Source organism: Geotrypetes seraphini, chromosome 1 (genome assembly GCF_902459505.1).
Source record: "Geotrypetes seraphini chromosome 1, aGeoSer1.1, whole genome shotgun sequence".
Lineage (NCBI taxonomy): Eukaryota > Metazoa > Chordata > Amphibia > Gymnophiona > Dermophiidae > Geotrypetes > Geotrypetes seraphini.
The window spans coordinates 353,115,855-353,135,419 of NC_047084.1; the positions used below are offsets into that span (position 1 = coordinate 353,115,855).

General features: G+C 42.7%; 1 protein-coding gene across 23 annotated transcripts in view; it reads left to right on the forward strand.

Moving 5' to 3' along the window:
- CCDC158 (coiled-coil domain containing 158) overlaps positions 1-19,565 on the forward strand; it is a 1,147,529-nt gene that overhangs the window by 917,851 nt on the left and 210,113 nt on the right. For 22 of the 23 annotated variants that reach the window (XR_004536446.1, XR_004536447.1, XM_033914104.1 and 19 more), the window contains one exon: positions 9,309-9,437. The exons of the other annotated variant lie outside the window; for it this stretch is intronic. Coding sequence is in view for 20 of the 22 variants with exons in the window: in XM_033914104.1 (XP_033769995.1) it covers positions 9,309-9,437 (129 nt within the window). In the remaining 2 variants the exon portion in view is untranslated. The remainder of the gene's footprint in view (positions 1-9,308; positions 9,438-19,565) is intronic. 23 annotated transcript variants of the gene reach the window in all.

Consider the following 19,565-nt stretch of genomic DNA (forward strand, 5'->3'; position numbering starts at 1 on the left):
GTGTTTTTCTCATGATAAGGAACCTCAACATTCCACCTTATCTTCTGTTTTGGATTATCTTTTGCACTTATCTACTTCGGCCTCAAGTCTAAATCACACCGAGTCCATCTCAGTGCAATTGCAGATTTCCATCAGCCTATTGAAGGGAAACCCCTCTCTGCTCATCCGGTGGTTTCCAGATTCATGAAAGGACTTTTCAATGTCAAACCTCCTCTCAAACTGCCTCCTATGGTTTGGGACCTCAATGTTGTTCTTGCTCAATTGATGAAGCCTCCTTTTGAACCAATTGACCAGGCTCATCTGAAGTATCTTACTTGGAAAGTGGTGTTTCTCATTGCCCTCACCTCTGCTCGAAGAGTCAGTGAGCTGCAAGCTTTAGTTGCTGATCCACCTTTCACTGTGCTCCATCATGACAAGGTGGTCCTTCGTACTCATCCTAAATTCCTACCTAAAGTGTTTTCAGAATTTCATCTCAACCAATCCATTGTTCTTTCCAAAGCCACATTCTCATCCTGGAGAATCAGCTCTTCATACTCTGGACTGCAAACGTGCTGTGGCCTTCTATTTGGAACGCACCAGAACTGCTCCTCAACTTTTTGTCTCCTTCAATCCAAACAAGTTGGGACATCCAGTCTCTAAGCGTACCATCTCCAACTGGATGGCTGCTTGTATCTCATTCTGCTGTGCCCAGGCTGGATTACCCCTACACAGTAGAGTCACAGCCCATAAAGTCAGAGCAATGACAACTTCAGTAGCTTTCCTCAGATCCACTCCTATTGAGGAAATTTGCAAGGCTGCTACTTGGTCCTCGGTTCATACTTTCACTTCTTACTATTGTCTGGATGTTTTCTCCAGATGGGATGGACAGTTTGGCCAAACAGTATTACAAATTTTATTCTCCTAAATTGCCAACACTCCCACCATCCCATTCTGGTTAGCTTGGAGGTCACCCATATGTGAGAATAGGCTGCCTGCTTGTCCTAGAATAAAGCACTGTTACTTACCCTAACAGGTGTTATCCAGGGACAGCAGGCAGCTATTCTCACAACCCACCTACCTCCCCTGGTTGGCTTCTCTGCTAGCTATCTGAACTGAGGAGACGCGCCCTATGCTGGCTGGGAAGGCACTCACGCATGCGCGGTGTGGTCGTATTTAAACTTTTAGTTTCTTCAAGCAAGTCTGCTTGCGAGCTTCCGCATCCGTGCTCCGCTGATGACGTTACCTATATGTGAGAATAGCTGCCTGCTGTCCCTGGATAACATCTGTTACTGTAAGTAACTGTGCTTTATCATACCAAGCCACCTCTTAAGCTTCCTCCAGTGATGGGAGGTCTTAATGCTGTACTTTCCACTCTGATGAAGTCTCCCTTTGAACTAGAGAATGACACGATGACAAAATTCATCACCGTTCCTGTCCCCACGGATAACCGCGGGAAACCATCATTCTTTAAGGAAAGAGAGAAGAATCAGAGTATGGATGGCCACAACCACTGACCCGCAAGCTTTGCTTTGAATAATGCTGGTGTAGAAGGACAGAGGATGAAATAGACACTAGAAAATGACATGGGTTTATTTCCCGTGGTTATCCGCGGGGACGGGGACGGTGATGAATTTTGTCACATTGTCATTCTCTACTTTGAACCACTCTTGACCTCATCTCTCAAGTATCTCATTTGGAAAATAATATTCTTCATATCTCTTATATCTGCACTTGTGTCAGATTCACCTTATACAACACTCCACCACAATAGGGTACTTCTTCGTACTCATCTGAAGTTCCTCCCAAAGGTCATCTCAGAATTTCATCTAAACCAATCTATAGTTCTCCCTGTCTTCTTTCCAAGACCACAGTCTCATCCTGGTGAAAATGCACTCCACACATTGGACTGTAAACGTGCACTGGCTTATTACTTGGATCAGACCAAACCTCATAAAACTTCCACTCAACTATTTCTGTCATTCATCCCTAACAGACTTTGAAATCCTGTCACCAAAAGAACTATCTCATGGCTGGCAGACTGTATCTCCTTTGGCTATGCTTGGGCTGGGCTGATGCTAGAAGGCCATGTCACTGCACATAATGTTCAGTAGCTCATCTATGTTCAACTCCCATCGAGGGCATCTGTAAAGCAGCCACACGGTCTTCAGTTCATACCTTCACATCCCACTATTGTTTGGAGAGTCATTCGGTTTGGCCAAGATTTATTTTCCACTTAGACACCAACTTCCCTCCAGCCCTTCTAAATTTGCCAGACTCATGTTAATATCAAAATGTATCACCTCACACATGATCTTGCAGCTAGAGAGTCCCACATGTGAGAATATGCTGCCTACTTGTCCTAGGATAATGATATGATGCACAAAACAGACAGTTACTTAGCTGTAACAGATGTTATCTATGGACAGCAGGCAGATATTCTCATATGTGTGTGACATCATTCACAAAGCCCGGTACAGTAATTAAAAGTTATGTGCATAAGTTCGTGGGCGCATTCTATAAAGTGCAGTTCATCAGTTCTAGTGTGTGAATCTGAAAACAGGGTATGGCTTGTGAAGGAGCATGGGCAGATCATGGGTATTCCTAAAATTTATGCACACTATTATAGAATGCGCTCAACCCAAGCACAAGTTAGGCACAAGACCTGGTTTTCCTTGGCCTTAATGGATGTGCCTAAACGTTATGATATGTATTGATGCATAGCACGATTCTATAAGGTGCACATACCTTTTTAGAATTGTGTTAAGTGCTGTTCTAGTGCAATAGGTGTATCAGTCTGGATAGACAGGTAATATCCCAGTGCCTGCGAGCCATGCAGAAGGACTCCACTCCGGCTTTTGAATTCCTTCTACTTCACCAGAGGGCTCTGCTGCTTCCCTTCTGCACACGAGCCTGGAGTCTTTCTGATCTGCTCTGTTAATTTCTTTGTTTTTGCGATGTTTTTCAGTCTTTTCGTGTTTTTTTGTGCTTCATTTTGCTACAGCTCTGCCTGTGTGGAAGAAAAGCAAACTGAGGTCTGTAGCTGACAGGCTGATCCCTTGTGGTACCTGTTGACCAGCCTGCAGAAGCATTTTTGGAGCTTGGAGATCTTCCCCTTGTGGCAGTACTCACCAACTACATTATAGGGACTTGAGCATAGGCTGTTAGTCATCCGTAGGGGGCTCAGTGGGGTCTTGCAGGATGCCACTGCATTTTGCCTCCAGCTACCTTTGGAGCCAAGGCAGGCTGCAGCACATTGCCAACACAGGTTACAATGAGTAAGGCTGTTATAGTTTATGAAGAAAATTGGGGGGGGAGGGGGGGCTGTAAATTGTAATTTTGATGGTTTCTGCTTGTTCCTTGATGTTTCCCCACCTTTAAAATTCTAAAATCGCTAGTTGTATTTTTTTGTTTTATTTTAGCGTTTTAGAGCCAAGTTTTGGTGCCAAAATGCTACTGCAGCAGTCATCTTAGATTTCCCATTTGTTTTTCCAAAGTTCTCCAGAAACCCCAAATCACCTTGTTTTACCTCAAAGCTGGCAGGAATAGAGTCCTCAGGCTCTTTTGATGCTAATTCATTCCAGGTTTATGCTGGATGGGCGCCCAAAGAGTGCCTTTCAGCACGTGCCATGCAGCCCATGAATGGGGATGGGAGTGGTCCGCATAGCCTCCCCTTTGCTCTCTAGGGCTGAAGAATGGGTGGGAAGCCTGTTGGTTGAGGCTGTATTCCTTTCAGAGCCCCAGAATGGTGGTCATCCAAAATGTAGGGCACCATTAGGCCTGGAGCCCAGGAGACATAAGCTGGAGTCCTCTACAGGAGTCTCAACACTGCCTAGTATAGCGTTTTCTCTGGAATTTGTTAATGTGATGTGGAGATCCTTTCAGGACAGCTGACCTTCCAAAGGAAAAAGTCTGGCAGTGCTTCTAAAGGCACACAAGGGGGCAGAGGTTCCCAGGGTGTGTCTGCTGCACTGGCTGCAGCTGGTCAAGAGCTAGGGGACTTTTCCAAGGGTGATTCAGGGGATGAAGAGTCTCTTACTATGCCCTTGCTGTCTCAGAGCATGCCCTCCTTCTCAGGAGATGCAGGGTCGCAGATAGGTGTATGTGCGTTGGACCCCGTGGTGGCCCTTTATCATGGGGATGATCCCATGGCCCTCTGTCTGTTCAAACACTTAGCTGTGTTAGATCTTCTTACTAATTCTTTACGGGAGTTAAACTTGGATTCCCAGCAGGTCCTCTCTGCTCCCTTCTCTATTATGAGTGAAGAGCCTATGTCTATGTTTCCATGGCATCCTGATATCAATGTATTGGTCATGGAGCATTGGGATGCCCTTGAAGGGTCACTTAAAGTGGCCAGGACTATGGTTTGACAGGCTTGCAGAGTGGAAGTGATTCCTAAGAGACTTCCTTTGTGACCCATGCCTGTCATACCAGGTTGTGAAGTCTTGAGCTGGTAAACAACAAGCCTTTTCCACAGCTACTGTTAGCAGGGGTGGATTACCTGACAGATGCCTTGTATCACATCAGAGTCATGAGCAAAGTTTCGGCTTATTCAATCTCAGCCTGCAGAATTCTCTGGATCAAGCAATGGGATGGTAACTCCACCTTCAAGACTACTCTCAGCAGACTCCCTTTCAAGGAACAAATGTTGTTTGGTAAGGGCCTGGATGATCTCATTACCACCGTAGCAGATCGTCGACCAAAATCTCTGCCTGACAGCAGACCTAGAACCTCTAGAGGCTCAGGATGCTCTAATTTTCATGGCTCCAGGCATTTGCGGCAGTATTCAGGAGGAGCTACCTCTCAGAGATCTTTCTAGGGATCCAGACAGAGGCTCTCAGGGCCCATGTAGCAGATCGTCGACCAAAATTTCTGCCTGACAGCAGATCCAGAACATCTAGAGTTCCAGACAGAGGCTGTCAGGGCCCAGATAAAATCAGACCTCCAGTTCCTGTCCTGCTTCAACCTCCAAAAAGACATAATGACACCCGGAGCAGTTCCCTTCAAGATAAGGGGATGTCTTTTGGACTTTGTGCAAACCTGAGCACAGATATCATTGGAACATTGGGTATTGGAAATCATTCAGAGCAGTTAGATGCTGGAATTCACCTGGCCCTTAACGGACAGGTTTGTGAACTCCCAAACAGGGCGACCAGCAAAAAAGCAGACCACAGTACGGAGGGTGTTAGTTATTAGAGTAATAGAACCCATGCCTCATGAAAATTCGGGCTTGAGCAGATACTTAATTTATTTTATCATGTCAAAGAAAGACTCAGGCAATTGTAAACCCATTCTGTATCTACTCACATCAGTGCAACCCTCAAAGTTCTGTGCTTCCGCATGAAGACAGTACGATCTGTCATAGCAGCAGTGGCACCGGGGAAGTTCCTAGCTTCTCTGGATCTGATAAAGACCTATGTGCATATTCCTATATTTCAGGACCACAGAAAGTTCCTCAGGTTTCATGTTCTGGAAAACCATTACCAGTTCTCAGCCTTTCCCTTTTGACTATCAACAGTGCCTTGCACTTTCACCAAGGTGATAGTGGTGGTAGTTGCCCACCTGCGCAAAATGGATCTACAGGTTCATCCACAGCTGGACGACTGGCTAATCAGAGCTCCATCATTCACAGAAGGAGAACAAGTGGTAGCTCATGTAGTCCGCATTCTGCAGAACCTGGGTTGGATAGTAAATTTCTAAATGAGCCAGCTGACTCTATTACAATCCCTCGAATACATGTGTCTTCTTCAACATGGTAGACAGCTGATTCATATTCTAGAGGCAAACAGACAGAAGATTTTCACTCAGATAATGAGCTAGCTAGCCAACCCAGCTCCATCCACATGGCATTATCTCCAAGTGTTAGGTTTCATAGAGGCCACTATAGATGTAGTTCTCTAGGCAAAAGCTCACATGCGTCCTCTCCAGAGAACGTTGTTATCGAGCTGGTCTCCAAAATCAGACTCCCTGCAGGTACCCCTGCCCTGGACTCTGGAAGCCTGGGCCAGTGTGGACTGATGGCTCAGTCGTTGGCCAGGAGCATACCCCTCCATATAGCTTCCTAAGTAGTTGTGACAACAGATACCAGCCTATTTAGCTGGGGGGCACACTTTGGGCACTTTTGAAGCCACCATATGAACCTTTGGAGAAGGCATGCCCGATTGATCTGACTGTTAAGATAGTTTTCTTAGTGGCTGTGATGTCAGCGAGAAGGGTGTCAGAGCTGCAGGCTCTGTCCTGCAGGGAACCCTTTCTTTGTATCTCAGATGCTGGTGTCTTGATTCAAACACTCCCTTCCTTCCTGCCGAAAGTCATATCCAGTTTTCACATGAACTTGGAGGTGCGACTCCCAGCCTTCGCACCTATGGAAATGAAGAAAATAGATAGTATGTTGAAAATTCTGGATGTTCGATGAATTTTTATTCATTACTTGGAGGTGACCAACAAGTTCTGGCTGTCTGATCACCTCTTTGTGCTTATTAATGCAGCATGCCAGGGGAGGCCAGCATCTAAAATGACCCTATCCAGATGAATCAGGATGACCATATCTTCTGCCTACATTAGGAATAGAAATCAATCTCCAGTGGCAGTGAAGGTGCACTCCACTCACAGCATCGGGTTATCTTGAGCAGAGTCTAGAGTAGTCTCGCCTGCAGAGATTTGCAGGGCAGCTGCTTGGTCCAATCTCCACATGTTCACTAAGTTTTACAGGATGTATGTGGAAGCCGGGATGGCAGTAGGCTCCTCCATTGTGGCAGTAGGCTCATCTGTCCTACCCTAGGAACTAGGAGCTGTTCTGATAGTCCCGATGGTCAAGACTACCAGTCCTGTTGCACAAGAAGGAAAGATTAGGTTCTTACTTTGTTAATCTTCTTTCTTGTTACCAGGACTAGTAGTCTTAACTCCCATCCTGTCTGATATAGACTAGCCTGCTTTCTGTTTCAGACTTACTCAGATGTCATGTTTCCATCATCTGCCCGGTAGGGTCAGGAATGAATAAGAAGTCGCTCATAAGAATTACAGAATATTAGTGCAGATAGCATACAGTTAGGTGGTTTCTTTTAATACCACTTTCTTTGTTTCATTTAGCAATGGTTTTAAAAGCATTGTTGTTTAATGTTTGTATTTAGAGCAGGCTTATGTAGTTTCAGGGAGATTCCCCGCACCCCTTTCTTATGTTTGCACTCTAGGACTCACTAGACACTTTGGTACTGACTGAGAAGGAGAAGCTCATCCCAGAGTGATGGGAAGTAGAGCATGAAAACAAACAGTGGGTTCTCTACAATCCTCGCAACTAGTAGGGGTTCAAACTCAATAGTCAAAACCATGACCTTGCATTTTTACACGTTAAAGGCAAATACGCTTTAACGTGGAAAAATGCAAGGTCATGCATATAGGGAAAAAGAACCCGTTGTTCAACTACAAATTGTGGGGGGGGGGGGGCATTGTTGGGAGACAGCAGACTTGAGAGAGACTTGGGTGTGCTGGTGGATGCATCACTGAAGCCATCTGCACAGTGCGCAGCAGCTTCGAAAAAAGCCAACAGGATGCTGGGCATCATAAAGAGGGGCATAACAACCAGGATGCGGGAAGTCATCATGCCATTGTATCGAGCGATGGTGCGTCCACATCTGGAATACTGCGTTCAGTATTGGTCGCCGCACCTCAAGAAGGACATGGCGGTACTTGAGAGAGTCCAAAGGAGAGCAACGAAACTGGTAAAAAGGCTGGAACACTGCCCATACGCCGAGAGGTTGGATAGGCTGGAGCTCTTCTCTCTGGAAAAAAGGAGGCTCAGGGGAGATATGATAGAGACCTTCAAGATCATGAGGGGCATAGAGAGGGTGGATAGGGACAGATTCTTCAGACTGAAGGGGACAACAAGTACGAGGGGGCATTCGGAGAAACTGAAGGGAGATAGGTTCAAAACAAATGCAAGGAAGTTTTTTTTCACCCAAAGGGTCGTGGACACTTGGAATGCGCTACCGGAGGAAGTGATCAGGCAGAGTACGGTACAGGGATTCAAACAGGGATTGGAAGGATTCCTGAGGGATAAAAGGATCGTGGGATACTGAGGGAGGAGCTGGGATGTAACACAAGTATAGAAAGCTAACCAGGTAATAAGTATAGAAACCCAACCAGGTCGTGCATGTGCAAGACCGGAGGGTTAGGACTTTGATGGGAAGATAGGACTTCAATGAGAAACCAAGGTGGCAAGGGAGCCCCTTCTGGTGATTCAGACAGGTCGTGACCTGTTTGGGCTGCCGCGGGAGCGGACTGCCGGGCAGGATGGACCTATGGTCTGACCCGGCGGAGGCACTGCTTATGTTCTTATGTTCTTACCAGTCCTGATTACAAAAAAGAAAATTAAGAAAGAAGATTAGCAAGGTAAGAACCTAATCTTTTTTTTTTTTTTCCTTTTATTCTTTTTTTTCCATACATTAAATGATGGAGAAGAGAGCATATAAAAGAGGGAAAAGAGTGGGGAGTGGGTGAGAGATGGATAAATGAATTCCATTATTGACAAGAAAGAGAGTAGAGAGAACAGAGAAGGGTGGGTAATAGTACCAAAGTGCTGCAGCCCAAACCCTCCTAATTGCAGCCGCCTAGTGATGCCTAAGCTCAAGATCTATGCCTTTTATTTTTTTAATTGGCTTAATTGGCCTGGTAACTCACCATGGCAGTTTTCAGCCAATCAAAAAAAACCCAAAACATTAATTAAACAATTTAAGAGCTCAGTGACAGCGTCAAACTCTTAGGATGCCTAGGAACGCCTAAGTAGAGGCGCCCTTCCACGTCAAAAGGTAAGTGTTACGGGCAGGGTTGAGTTAGGCATCATTAGACATCCGACATAAGTGCCACCAAATTAGGTGAGTGAAAAGCAGCAAATATGTCTAGGACGCCTAGAGATACCTAAGTTGCCTGATTCTATAAACGGTGCCTAGCAATTGATTGACAACCGGTAGGCACCATTTGTAGAATCCAGTCCTAAATGAAGAAGTAAATATAAGGCAAGTCCTGATGCTTTTCTTAGCAAACTTTGCTGTATTGCCAATTAAGTACCGATAATTCAGAACTTAACTGGTTAAGATAACTGCATGAATAGGATCACAAAAAGTCAGTCCTATCTTTATGTGGTAACCTATAGCCAGTTAAGTGCATTAGCCTGCTCTGGAAGCTTGGAAATTCAATATCGATGCCCACACATAACCCAGGATTGAATTTCCTGCTTTAGCATCTGCAGCTGTCAGCAAAATGCTGATTGCCACCAGCTGAATATTGGACCCTACCTTTTTATTCAGTCATCTGTAATTGTCTCACTTCATTTGCAGGAAATTCAGGGTCCAGGGCATATATCAACTTCTACTTCTGTGCAGCCACAATCTATGTCAAAGTCATATTCCCGAACCCAAAATATGAATCTTCCCCCAACTTTTTCTTCATCTAAATCTAAAGTTCCAGTAAGTATCTATTAAGGAGCTTGAAGTTGTAAGACTGGAAAAATAGTTTAGGTATAAGCAAATATAGGCCCCCTTTTATGAGATCACATTAGGTTTCTTTATCACCAGCAGTGGCGATAAAAGCTCCAACCCTCATAGAATTCCTGTGAGCGTTGGAGTTAATACATCCGCAGCCTGCGATACAAAAGCCTAATGCGGTTTCATAAAAGGGGGGGGGGGATAATGCTTTGTTTCTTAGGCCCAGATTCTCAAAAATTTAACACCATCGCTAAACTGTTTTCCGACGGTTTAGCCTGCACACATTTTAGCGGTGGATTTTCAAAAAAAACTTATTTCTGTTTTTAGCGAGGTTCCTAGCAGTCTCTGACACTGACATGCAAATGGGCTCTTCAACATTAAAATGAGCACTTCGGTGGATTCTTTAAAATCGCCAAACCATTCTCCAAAAGTGTCGTTGGTTTTTGGCAACAAAAATCAGCGACTGGTCCAGGGGTGCCGGTACAGTGAAAACCTCGGCATAGCAGTGTTGGAGACTGGTAGAAAACCCGTTTTGAGACATCTCCCCCCCTCCCCCCCCCCCCCCCGCAATGGGATAGATGCCCATTCTCTCCTGCTGCCCCACAACACCCCACCTGCAGCGGAAGAGATTACCACTCTCTCCCATTGACAAGCAAAACCCTTCTCCCAGCAGAGGGAGAGATGCCCACTCTCTCCTGCTGTCAAAGAACAACCCCCCCCCCCCCAGCAGTGGGAAAGATGCCCATTCTCTCCCGCTGCATCACAACCTCCCCCCTGCCTCTGCCCCCTCTTCCCCGTACCTTTAATTAGATGGCTGACTGGAGGGATGCCTACTCCCTCTGGCCGCCTCTTCCAAAATGGGCATTCCCCTCCCCCAGTTCATCCTTGGATGCACCAGGGAGGAGCCTGGGGTTCTGATTGGCCCATGTTGTTTAAGATGCACCGGGAAGGGGCCTAAGGCTCTGATTGGCCCAGGATGCCTAAGGCCCCTCCTATAGCCAGCACACCATTTTAAACACCCCCACACTAGACGTGTCTATGACATCAAACACGGTTCAGATTGCAAATCAATTTATGTGGTATATCTAATCCAGTGTCCTTGCGAAAAGGCCTATATTGGTAAGACTAAACATATGATATGAACAAGAATAATTGAACACCGCAGTTGTATAAATAAGGGTGTTATGTCCGCACCGTTGGTAGAACATTGAAAAATAATGGGTCACACTGCAGATGATCTAAAATTCTTTGTTTTGAAGATGATTAAGCCAAGAATGAGAGGAGGAGACATTGAGAACATTTTGATACAGGAGGAACAAAGACTGATTTTTGATTACCCCCATGGTTTAAATTCAGCGATAGATTTTACGGTCTCTCTCTAATATTTTTATAATCTATTTGCTGACATAATTCACATTGCTAATATATGTTCAAATATTGTTACCACATCTGAAACATACCATATGATATGATTGCTTATATGACATAGGTTGTTTTTTTATAATGTATGATCTGTATTTGGTATGGTACTTATAAATGAAAACCAAACACCCATCATTTGGCGCATTTATTCACTTAGACCACATGTCATTCATTCATTTTTTTAGAAAACTCATTGTTTTTATTTTTTATCTTTTATTGTCGATACCTGTAAAGACATTATTTTTATTTCTTGGGATTTTGATTTCCCTCTTTTTTTTTTTTTTTTAAATCCTTTCTGGAGTTTGTTTGTTTTTTAGGACCTTTTTATTTCTTCTTTATTCTTCCAGCACAGTTTGATGACACCTGCTTAAGGCAAGCACACATCATCATTCTGAACCTTGTTTAAGATCGTCCTTAAGGAGAGGTTTCTGATCAGTTTTGTTTTCTAAACATTTTGACTCTCTCTGCATTTCTTTATTTCACAAGTTTTGATAAGCTTCAGTTTCGTTGTTTTTTTGTTTGGTTTTTTTTTTTGTTGACGTCACATTCCCGCACTAGTTTTAGGATTCTTAAGAAGCTTCTGTTCTATACGCACCTAATTTCAGCGATGACGCTTTTCAGCAGATGCAGTTGCTTGCAAGTTTTTGGAACCGGTAAGTGCCTGACAATCTGGATCACATTTTTTAATTTTTTTGGTTTATTTCCTTCTGAAATTTATCAAAGTGGCCCTTAAATGGCGTGTGTAATGCTTTTTTCCTCAGGGCACTATGTTGTTTTGCAGGCTTATATATACAAACACAGGTAACTCCTTTTTTCAAAACGCTGCACTTTCTTTTGGTCGACTAATTTTCACTGTGTTGGGTCACTATCGATTTCTAATGGTTCTAAAATATGGATTCCCTTTTGGGTTTTCTGTATATGTTTATATATTGTGCTCCAGGTTTCTCTGTGGAGACCATAGGCATCATGCATCTTGGCAGCAGTTTGTTGTTTTTTTTTCACACAACATGGTTTGAGCACCTGGTAATCAATGTTGTCCTGTTTCATAAGTTCCATTTTTGTTTTTATAGCATTCTTTTTTAGGGCTCCTTTTATCAAGCCGCACTAGCGGGGTTAACGCATGCGACTTTTCATCATGCGTTAACCCCTGTGCTTGCCAAAAACTATTGCCTGCTCAAGAGGAAGCAGTAGCAGCTAGTGTGGCCAGCAGTTTAGTGTGCGCTATTATGCGCGTTAAACCACTAGCGCGGCTTGATAAAAGGAGCCCTTAATCTTTACAAGTATATTGGTGCCATCTACTGGGTATGTTTGGTTTTATATTTCTTCATTTATATACTGTTTTGGTTTCTTATTTTTCAAGTGCTTTTTATACATATTTATACTTCATATTATGCATGATTCTGATATCTTTTTACTTTATGTATGTGTATTTTAATAATGTGCATTTTACATTTCAATTGGTGACACTTCTGTTTTGCTATTTTCATGATATCATTATCATTGTCGTTCTGCATTTTCATCATTTACTCATATTTTAATTGGCAATATTTCTCTTTTTGTCCATTCGTTATAACGGACTCGCTTATAATGGAATCTCGTCTATAGCGGATGAGGTCCGCTGGTCCCAGCCGTGCGCCTTTATAAACATGCATATAGCGGACTCGCATATAACGGACTTTCAGATATAACGGATAACCAATTTGGTCCCCAGAGCCGCTTTTAGCTGTAGTTTTGTTCGGCTATAATGGACATGCAGGCTACGCCTACAAGGCGTGTGGCATGCCGGTGATATAGTATCTAATATGAAAAGTCTAAATGGATTCCAGAAGAAAATGACAGATTATTTTTCTTTCCAGTACAGTACGACATAGTGCTTTAGAACATCTTTTATTGTTCTGGTTTTGCAATCATTTCATGGCATACCAATGTTTTGCTGAGTTTTGTTATTGATGTGCAGTGACTGTTCATTGATTGTATGTTGTTTCAAGATGACCTAAATAAAGTTTTTAAAAAATGGAACTCTGGATATAACGGATTCTGGATATAATGGACTGTTTTTCCAGGTCCCTTGAAGTCCGTTAAAACGAGATTATACTGTATATGTATTTGCAGATATATTTTATAGATTTCATTAGCCCACCCCTGAGGAAGGCTTCCCAAGCCAAAACACGGACCATGTTGGGGTCCAGTAATTAGAAAAGGATTAAAGACTCTCTGATAGACTTGCATTATCGTTTGTATATGTTTTAGCTATTTATATGGTTTTCAAATAAATTTATTGTCCTTAAGGCTGATGTACTGTGTCCCTTCCCCACTCTTTTGTTTGTGTTAAGTATACGAGTGACATATATAAAATGATGTGAAAGGTGAGCATTCCATCAAGGTGATGAAAACTGAGATGTGACTAGAATGTGATATAAGAATAAAATGTGGTTGTATTACTAGAAAGTTGAATGCATGTGAAACAGCACAGTAGTAATGTTAATCAAAGTTAGACATACCAATCTAATTCTTCCACAAGATTTAGATATGCTAGAAAGCATCCAAATGACTGTGAACTGAGAGAAAGATGTATTGAATATTTGTCAAAAAGTGTCTGACAAATGAAGCTCTCTATTCTAATAATAAATAAAATGTGTCCAATTGCGAAGGATAAAAACATGGAGGTATTGGAAAGAATTAAAAGATTAAAATAAAAATGTAAAAATGTCTTGTACTGATCAGGGCAAAAGTGCAACTAAGGAAGTAGAATGGTGTGAAAGAAAAGAAAAGAGGCGAGCTGATGGAGAAGATGGAAAAAACTAGAAGATCAGGCGTGTATTGCTTTAACATGAGAGGGTGTATGTATGATATGAAAGAATGGGACATGAAAAAGTATAAATTGCCATAAAAGGCACTGTGTATGAAGCGGTGACTGGGATGCTAAAGAGGCAAATACCTCTTAAGAATGTCATATAAAGAGGGTGATGGAGTGTATGCCATAAGTGGCAAGACAAGGGCTAAAGCCTAAAAAAGGGGGGAAAAAGTGCTACTAGTGACACAGGTCAGGTGACTGTGAAAATGTATGCAAAATAAAGTCTATGATCCAGAAGTCAAAGGCAGATGAGAAAACAGATCACCTAACATGTAGTAAAGCTGGCAGCAATAAAATAAGCTATGGAAAACTTAGTTGGAAATCAGAGCACTACTGGCGAGGAGTACAGTATACAAATGTAAGCAATCCTAAAAGACGCCGCAGGAATGCTCACATGATTAAAAATGCTAAGAAGTGTGTACACACTGATCTCTTCGACTGTGAGAGACAACGAGTGGCTACATGAATGGTGCAGGGACATGAACTTCGGCTTCCTGGACCATGGAGAGGCACTAAAGGGACTGCAGGGACCAGATGGACTCCACCTGACAAGGAGAGGCAAGAACGTCTTCGGACATCGACTAGCCCACCTCCTCCGAAGGGCTTTTTTTTTTTTTATGTTCAAAGTGTTTTATTGATTTTATAAGTAGAGTAAAAATACAAAGCCAACAATGTGAGTGCTCCAACAAGGAGCACATTATAACAATATCATTAACAAGTGTGAAGTGCATCCACAAAGGAATAATGATCACAGATTATTAAATGCATAACAAAATAAAGATGTGATGACATTAGTTCAAGAAAGGGGTATTGAAGAAAAGAAAAACAAAAACAGTAGGTAAAATGCTCAAATAATGTACCAGAAAAATCAGAAGGACATGTCCAATCTAAAATAAAAGAATATGATATATATAAAATGTATTGGAACATGGTTAATTCTGATAAGTGCCTGAATTCAGAAGACTAAGGGTGAGGCAAAAACATATAATAGAGAAATGAATATTAAAGTCAAGAATCTGAGTAACAATATTCAGTAATCATGAGACTGATTTGCAATATTCAAGCAGAGGGGACCAAGTTTTTGTATAAGAGATCATGGAGTTATTGCGTTCAGCAAAATGACATTCATATTTCACAAGGAGACATATCGAGTTCCACCATAAATTGACATGTAGTTTAGTGGTATCCTTCCAATTGTGCAGGATGGTGGAGAGAGCAGTGAATAAAAGTATAATTAACAGGCGTTCATGAGTGATGGATAAAGGGGAGGATAGGATCGAAGAGCCATTAAACAATAAGTCAAAGGAAAAAGTATCGGTGATATGAAAGATGCGGGCAATTGTAGACCACACATTAGACCAAAAAGATGAGACATGTGTACATGTGTAAAGCATATGGAGTAAAGAGCCATCAGGGGATTTACAGGTCCAGCAACAACCATCATAAGACCGATTTATTTTGGCTGACTTATCCGGGGTCCAAAAGGCCCTGTGGTATAAGAATATCGCTGTTTGTATGTGTGAGGCTGAACGAAGTGACTTCAGAAGTTTGGGCCACATGAGTAGCCACGAATGTTCAGTGAATGGAGTGCGTAATGAAACATTCCATTTCGCTATGGTATCATGGGGAGGTGTGGTGGTGTGAGATTGGATATATTTATACCATTTAGATGTCTGACCTTTCATGGTAGGATAGGAAAGAAATAGGTTAGGTAAGTCAGGAGGAACAGCAAGGGAGATAGGAGATGGAAAGGCAGATTTGAGACTATGATGAAGTTGTATCCAGAGAAAGTATTGAGATTGAGGAATGTGGAATTTGACCATAAGATCGGAAAAGGAAAGCCAGTGGTCATTCTGGAGGAGATGATGAACATACCAAATCCCCTGTTGTTGCCACCTCTTCCACGCCACCATCTCCTTATTGATTGTGATACGAGGATTATTCCAGACGGGAGCTAACGAAGATTCTGCCCATTTATGAGAAGAGATGGAGTCCACATAACAAATCGCTGACCATGTACTCTTGAGAATGGGGTTAGCTTTAATAGAAGCAGTGAGAGACATACAAGGGGCATGCTTAAGAGAAGATGGATCTGTCAAAGTCATTTCGAGTTGTAACCAATTAGGATTGACTGAGATCTGATTAGAATCTTGCCAAAGAGAGCCCTGAGTCATCAAGAAGGCCATGTGATAACCTCTGAAGCAGGGAAAATTAACACCTCCCCATTCACGGGGAGATTTCAATTTTTTAAGCGCAATTCTAGGTTGTTTTCCCTGCCAGAGAAAGTCCACAAGGAGTTTCTCAATGCGGGCGTAAACAGCATGAGGAAGGAGTATGGGGAGCATGCTGAGAACATAATTGATTTTAGGAACGATCATCATCTTAATAGTAGAAAGACGACCAAACCATGTCAGATTGAGCGGAGATCACTTGCGAGTACAGGTGAGGGTGGTTGAAATAAGATGTTCGGTATTAAATTGTATAGTGGAGTCTAGGGAAGGACCAAAGAAGATTCCGAGATATTTTATTTTTGGGGGAGACCAAAGAAATCCCTGTCCTGTGACCACTGTCTGCACGTCAATACAGTTTAGTGGCATAATTTCAGACTTAGAAATATTTAGCTTGTAACCGGAGATAGCGGAGTAGCGGTGGATTTGGGATAGGACCGAGGGCAAAGATTCCGGCGTGACATAGAGTAGGATATCATCTGCATAAGCAGAAAGTTTAACAGAGAAAGAGTTATGATGGAATCCCTTAATAGAAGAATCATTCCGGATGGCAATAAGAAGAGGTTCAAGTACGAGATTAAAAAGGAGAGGTGAAAGTGGGCATCCCTGTCTGGTACCCCTCGAAGGCGAAAAGGAAGAAGTTAAATGTCCATTAATCAAAATTTTGGTTTGAGGGTGGGAGTATAGGGTTTTGATCATGCGAATGAATGTTTCGGGAAAGCCGAACCATGAAAGCGTGTGAAAAAGGAAGGGCCATTCAACACGGTCGAAGGCTTTTTCAGCATCTAATGCCATAATCAGAAGTCTATCTGGATTGGAGTCTGTATGGTGAAGAATATGAGAAAATAAACGAGTGTTATTAGATGAGTAGCGATTGTGTAAGAATCCGGATTGGTCCGGACTAATTAAATAGGAAAGAACAGATTGCATACCAGAGGCCAGGATTTTGGCAAAAATCTTGGCATCGACATTGATGAGGGAGATAGGACGGTAGTTCTTAACGTCCTGTGGGTCCTTTCCCGGTTTCGGGAAAACAATCAGCGTGGCTTCAGTGAAGGAGCCCGTAGCAGTCCCATGAGCACAGAGATGGTGAAAGAAAGCAAGCATGTGGGGTAATAATGTCTGATGAAAAGCTTTATAGAATTCGGCAGTCAGTCCATCCGGTCCTGGGGATTTCTTGGGAGCTAGAGAAGTAATTGCTTCCAAGAGTTCCTGTGCTGTGAATGTTTTATCAAGAAGAGGTAAGTCAGATGAGGAGACCGTCGGATGTTGCAATGCTAGAAAAGAGTCCGTAGAGGTAGCCGAATAAGAGGAGTCAGAAGAATATAGTGTTTGGTAAAATGAGAGAAACTGAGACGATACAGCAGATGTCCCAGTAAGAAGAACACCGGAGGGGTCTTTGATCGAAGGGATAGAAGTTTGGTTAGAAGATTTATTTAGAAGATTCGCAAGCAAATGGCCGGTCTTGTTATTTTCCGCGTGATATGTAGATGCTTGAACAAATACTGATCTAGCTGCTGCAGTACTGAGTAAGGAATTATATTCGAAACGAAGTTTTCGGAGATCCGTTAGGGCAGTGATATTAGATAAATCAGATGTATATGTAGATTCTGCAACGTGAATACGTTGTTCCAGATCCTTGATTCGTTTTTTCCTGACAGAGTGGAGATGAGAGGAATATTGGATGATGACTCCCCGTATGTAAGCCTTAAAGGTGTCCCATGTATTAGGCCAAGAGGTTTGGTCAGGTGAATTGAAGACAAAGAATTCATTTATGGCATCATTGACAGTGGTGACAAAGTCAGGTTCCATAAGTAGAGAGGAATTGAATCTCCATTGTCTGGATTTGGGCGAGAGAGAAAAATGGTTGCAAGTCAAGGAGATGGCAGCGTGGTCCGAAATGGCAATATCTCCAATGGTAGAGGAGGAGAGACGGTCAACCAGGGAGGAACTAGCAAGAAAGTAGTCAATGCGAGAATAGGTGGAGTGGGGAGCAGAGAAAAAGGTATAACGGTCAGCATCAGGATGGTGGAGTCTCCACGGATCAATGAGTTGTAACTGTGAAATGATATCATGTAGAGTGAACCAGGATTGGGTCTTTTTATATGTTGCATGGGACTTCCTATCCTTATCTACATCTAGGATGAGATTAAAGTCCCCCCCTAAAATAATAGGAGTATTAGGGCTTTGAAGGATGTGGGTAGCCAAATTGGTAAAGAAATCTGGTTGGTCCGTGTTAGGAGCATATATATTAATGATGCGAACTGGTTGTTGCGAGATGGTAAGCAGAGTACTAACCCAACGACCATTCATGTCATGAGAGCTAAAATCAATGGAAATGGCTGGGTTTTGACGTATGAAAGTTATGACTCCATTTTTCCCATTGAGTGCAGGTGAGCATAATGGTGGTGAATAACCTTTCAGGGTAAGTTTGTGGGAATCAGATTCTGAAAGATGCGTTTCCTGTAAAAAAACAATGTCCGAATTAACGTCCTGTAAATAAGAAATAATTTTGCGTTTTTTAATGCAATTGTTTAGACCCTTGACATTGAGAGAAGTAAAGGTTAAAGGCATGGATAAATATCAGCTGGATTCATGACATATTCAGTCAGGCAACAATAATCAGATAGTGAGGGATGTAAGGCATTATACACTGAGAAGGTACACCTTGATAAAAGAAAAAAGGACAAAAACCAATCAGGTGAGTAGTGCATTCACAGCAAACAGGTAAAATGGAGGCACTTAAAACAAATGTCAATGAGATAGGCTACAAACGCAGCCAACAAGTTGGGGTAACTAGAAAGTCAAGCCAGGCGGCCGAGGTCAGATAGCAAACACAGCAGCCTAATTCAGAACTGTTAGCAACCATCATCTGAGAACAGGAAAAAGAGTAATGAATCAAATTAGCATTGTAAGAGTATGAATAAGCATATGTAAAAAAAAAAAAAAAAAAAAATTCTCAGCAGAAAAAGAGAAGGGAGAGATATTATATGGGTAGTCATAATAAAATTCCATTAGCCAAGAAAAGGACTAGAAAGAGGCAATTGGAAATAAGAATTTGAAAGAGAGAGGGCTATGAGTCATGGAGGTTAATTGATACTGAAGAGGCAATCAATAAAGGAAACATGAGAGCCTAATTGAAGCTCGGTGGACCGTGAAGGGAGAGATAAGCTGAGTAAATACAGCAGTTAAAGGCCAGTAGCAAGGAAAGATCAGTAACATCGGGATCTGGATGTGCCCCTTTGCTCCCTGACTAACCACCCCTACCCTACAAATGTTACCCTGATACACCTCCTACCTTTTAATAAAACACGACAACCACTTTGGGAATTAGCCGCAGCTCAGTTTATTAATAAAATTAACATATTATAATTTCCATCAAACAGTGATTAACATAAATCCAAGAGCTCCTCCCGAGCTACCCCAAAAACCAACTTTCAGTGCCCTCGACCCTGCCACTTCAACAAGGGTCAGAGGGGTGGCATGTCCCTCATGCCCCTTTATCCGGGTCACCTGACCCCCCGGGCACGGCACCCCGCCGGCCCACCGCTCATCACCCGATGAGCCCAAAGACCGAATAGCTCGGGAGATCCGCCCCCGAACTAC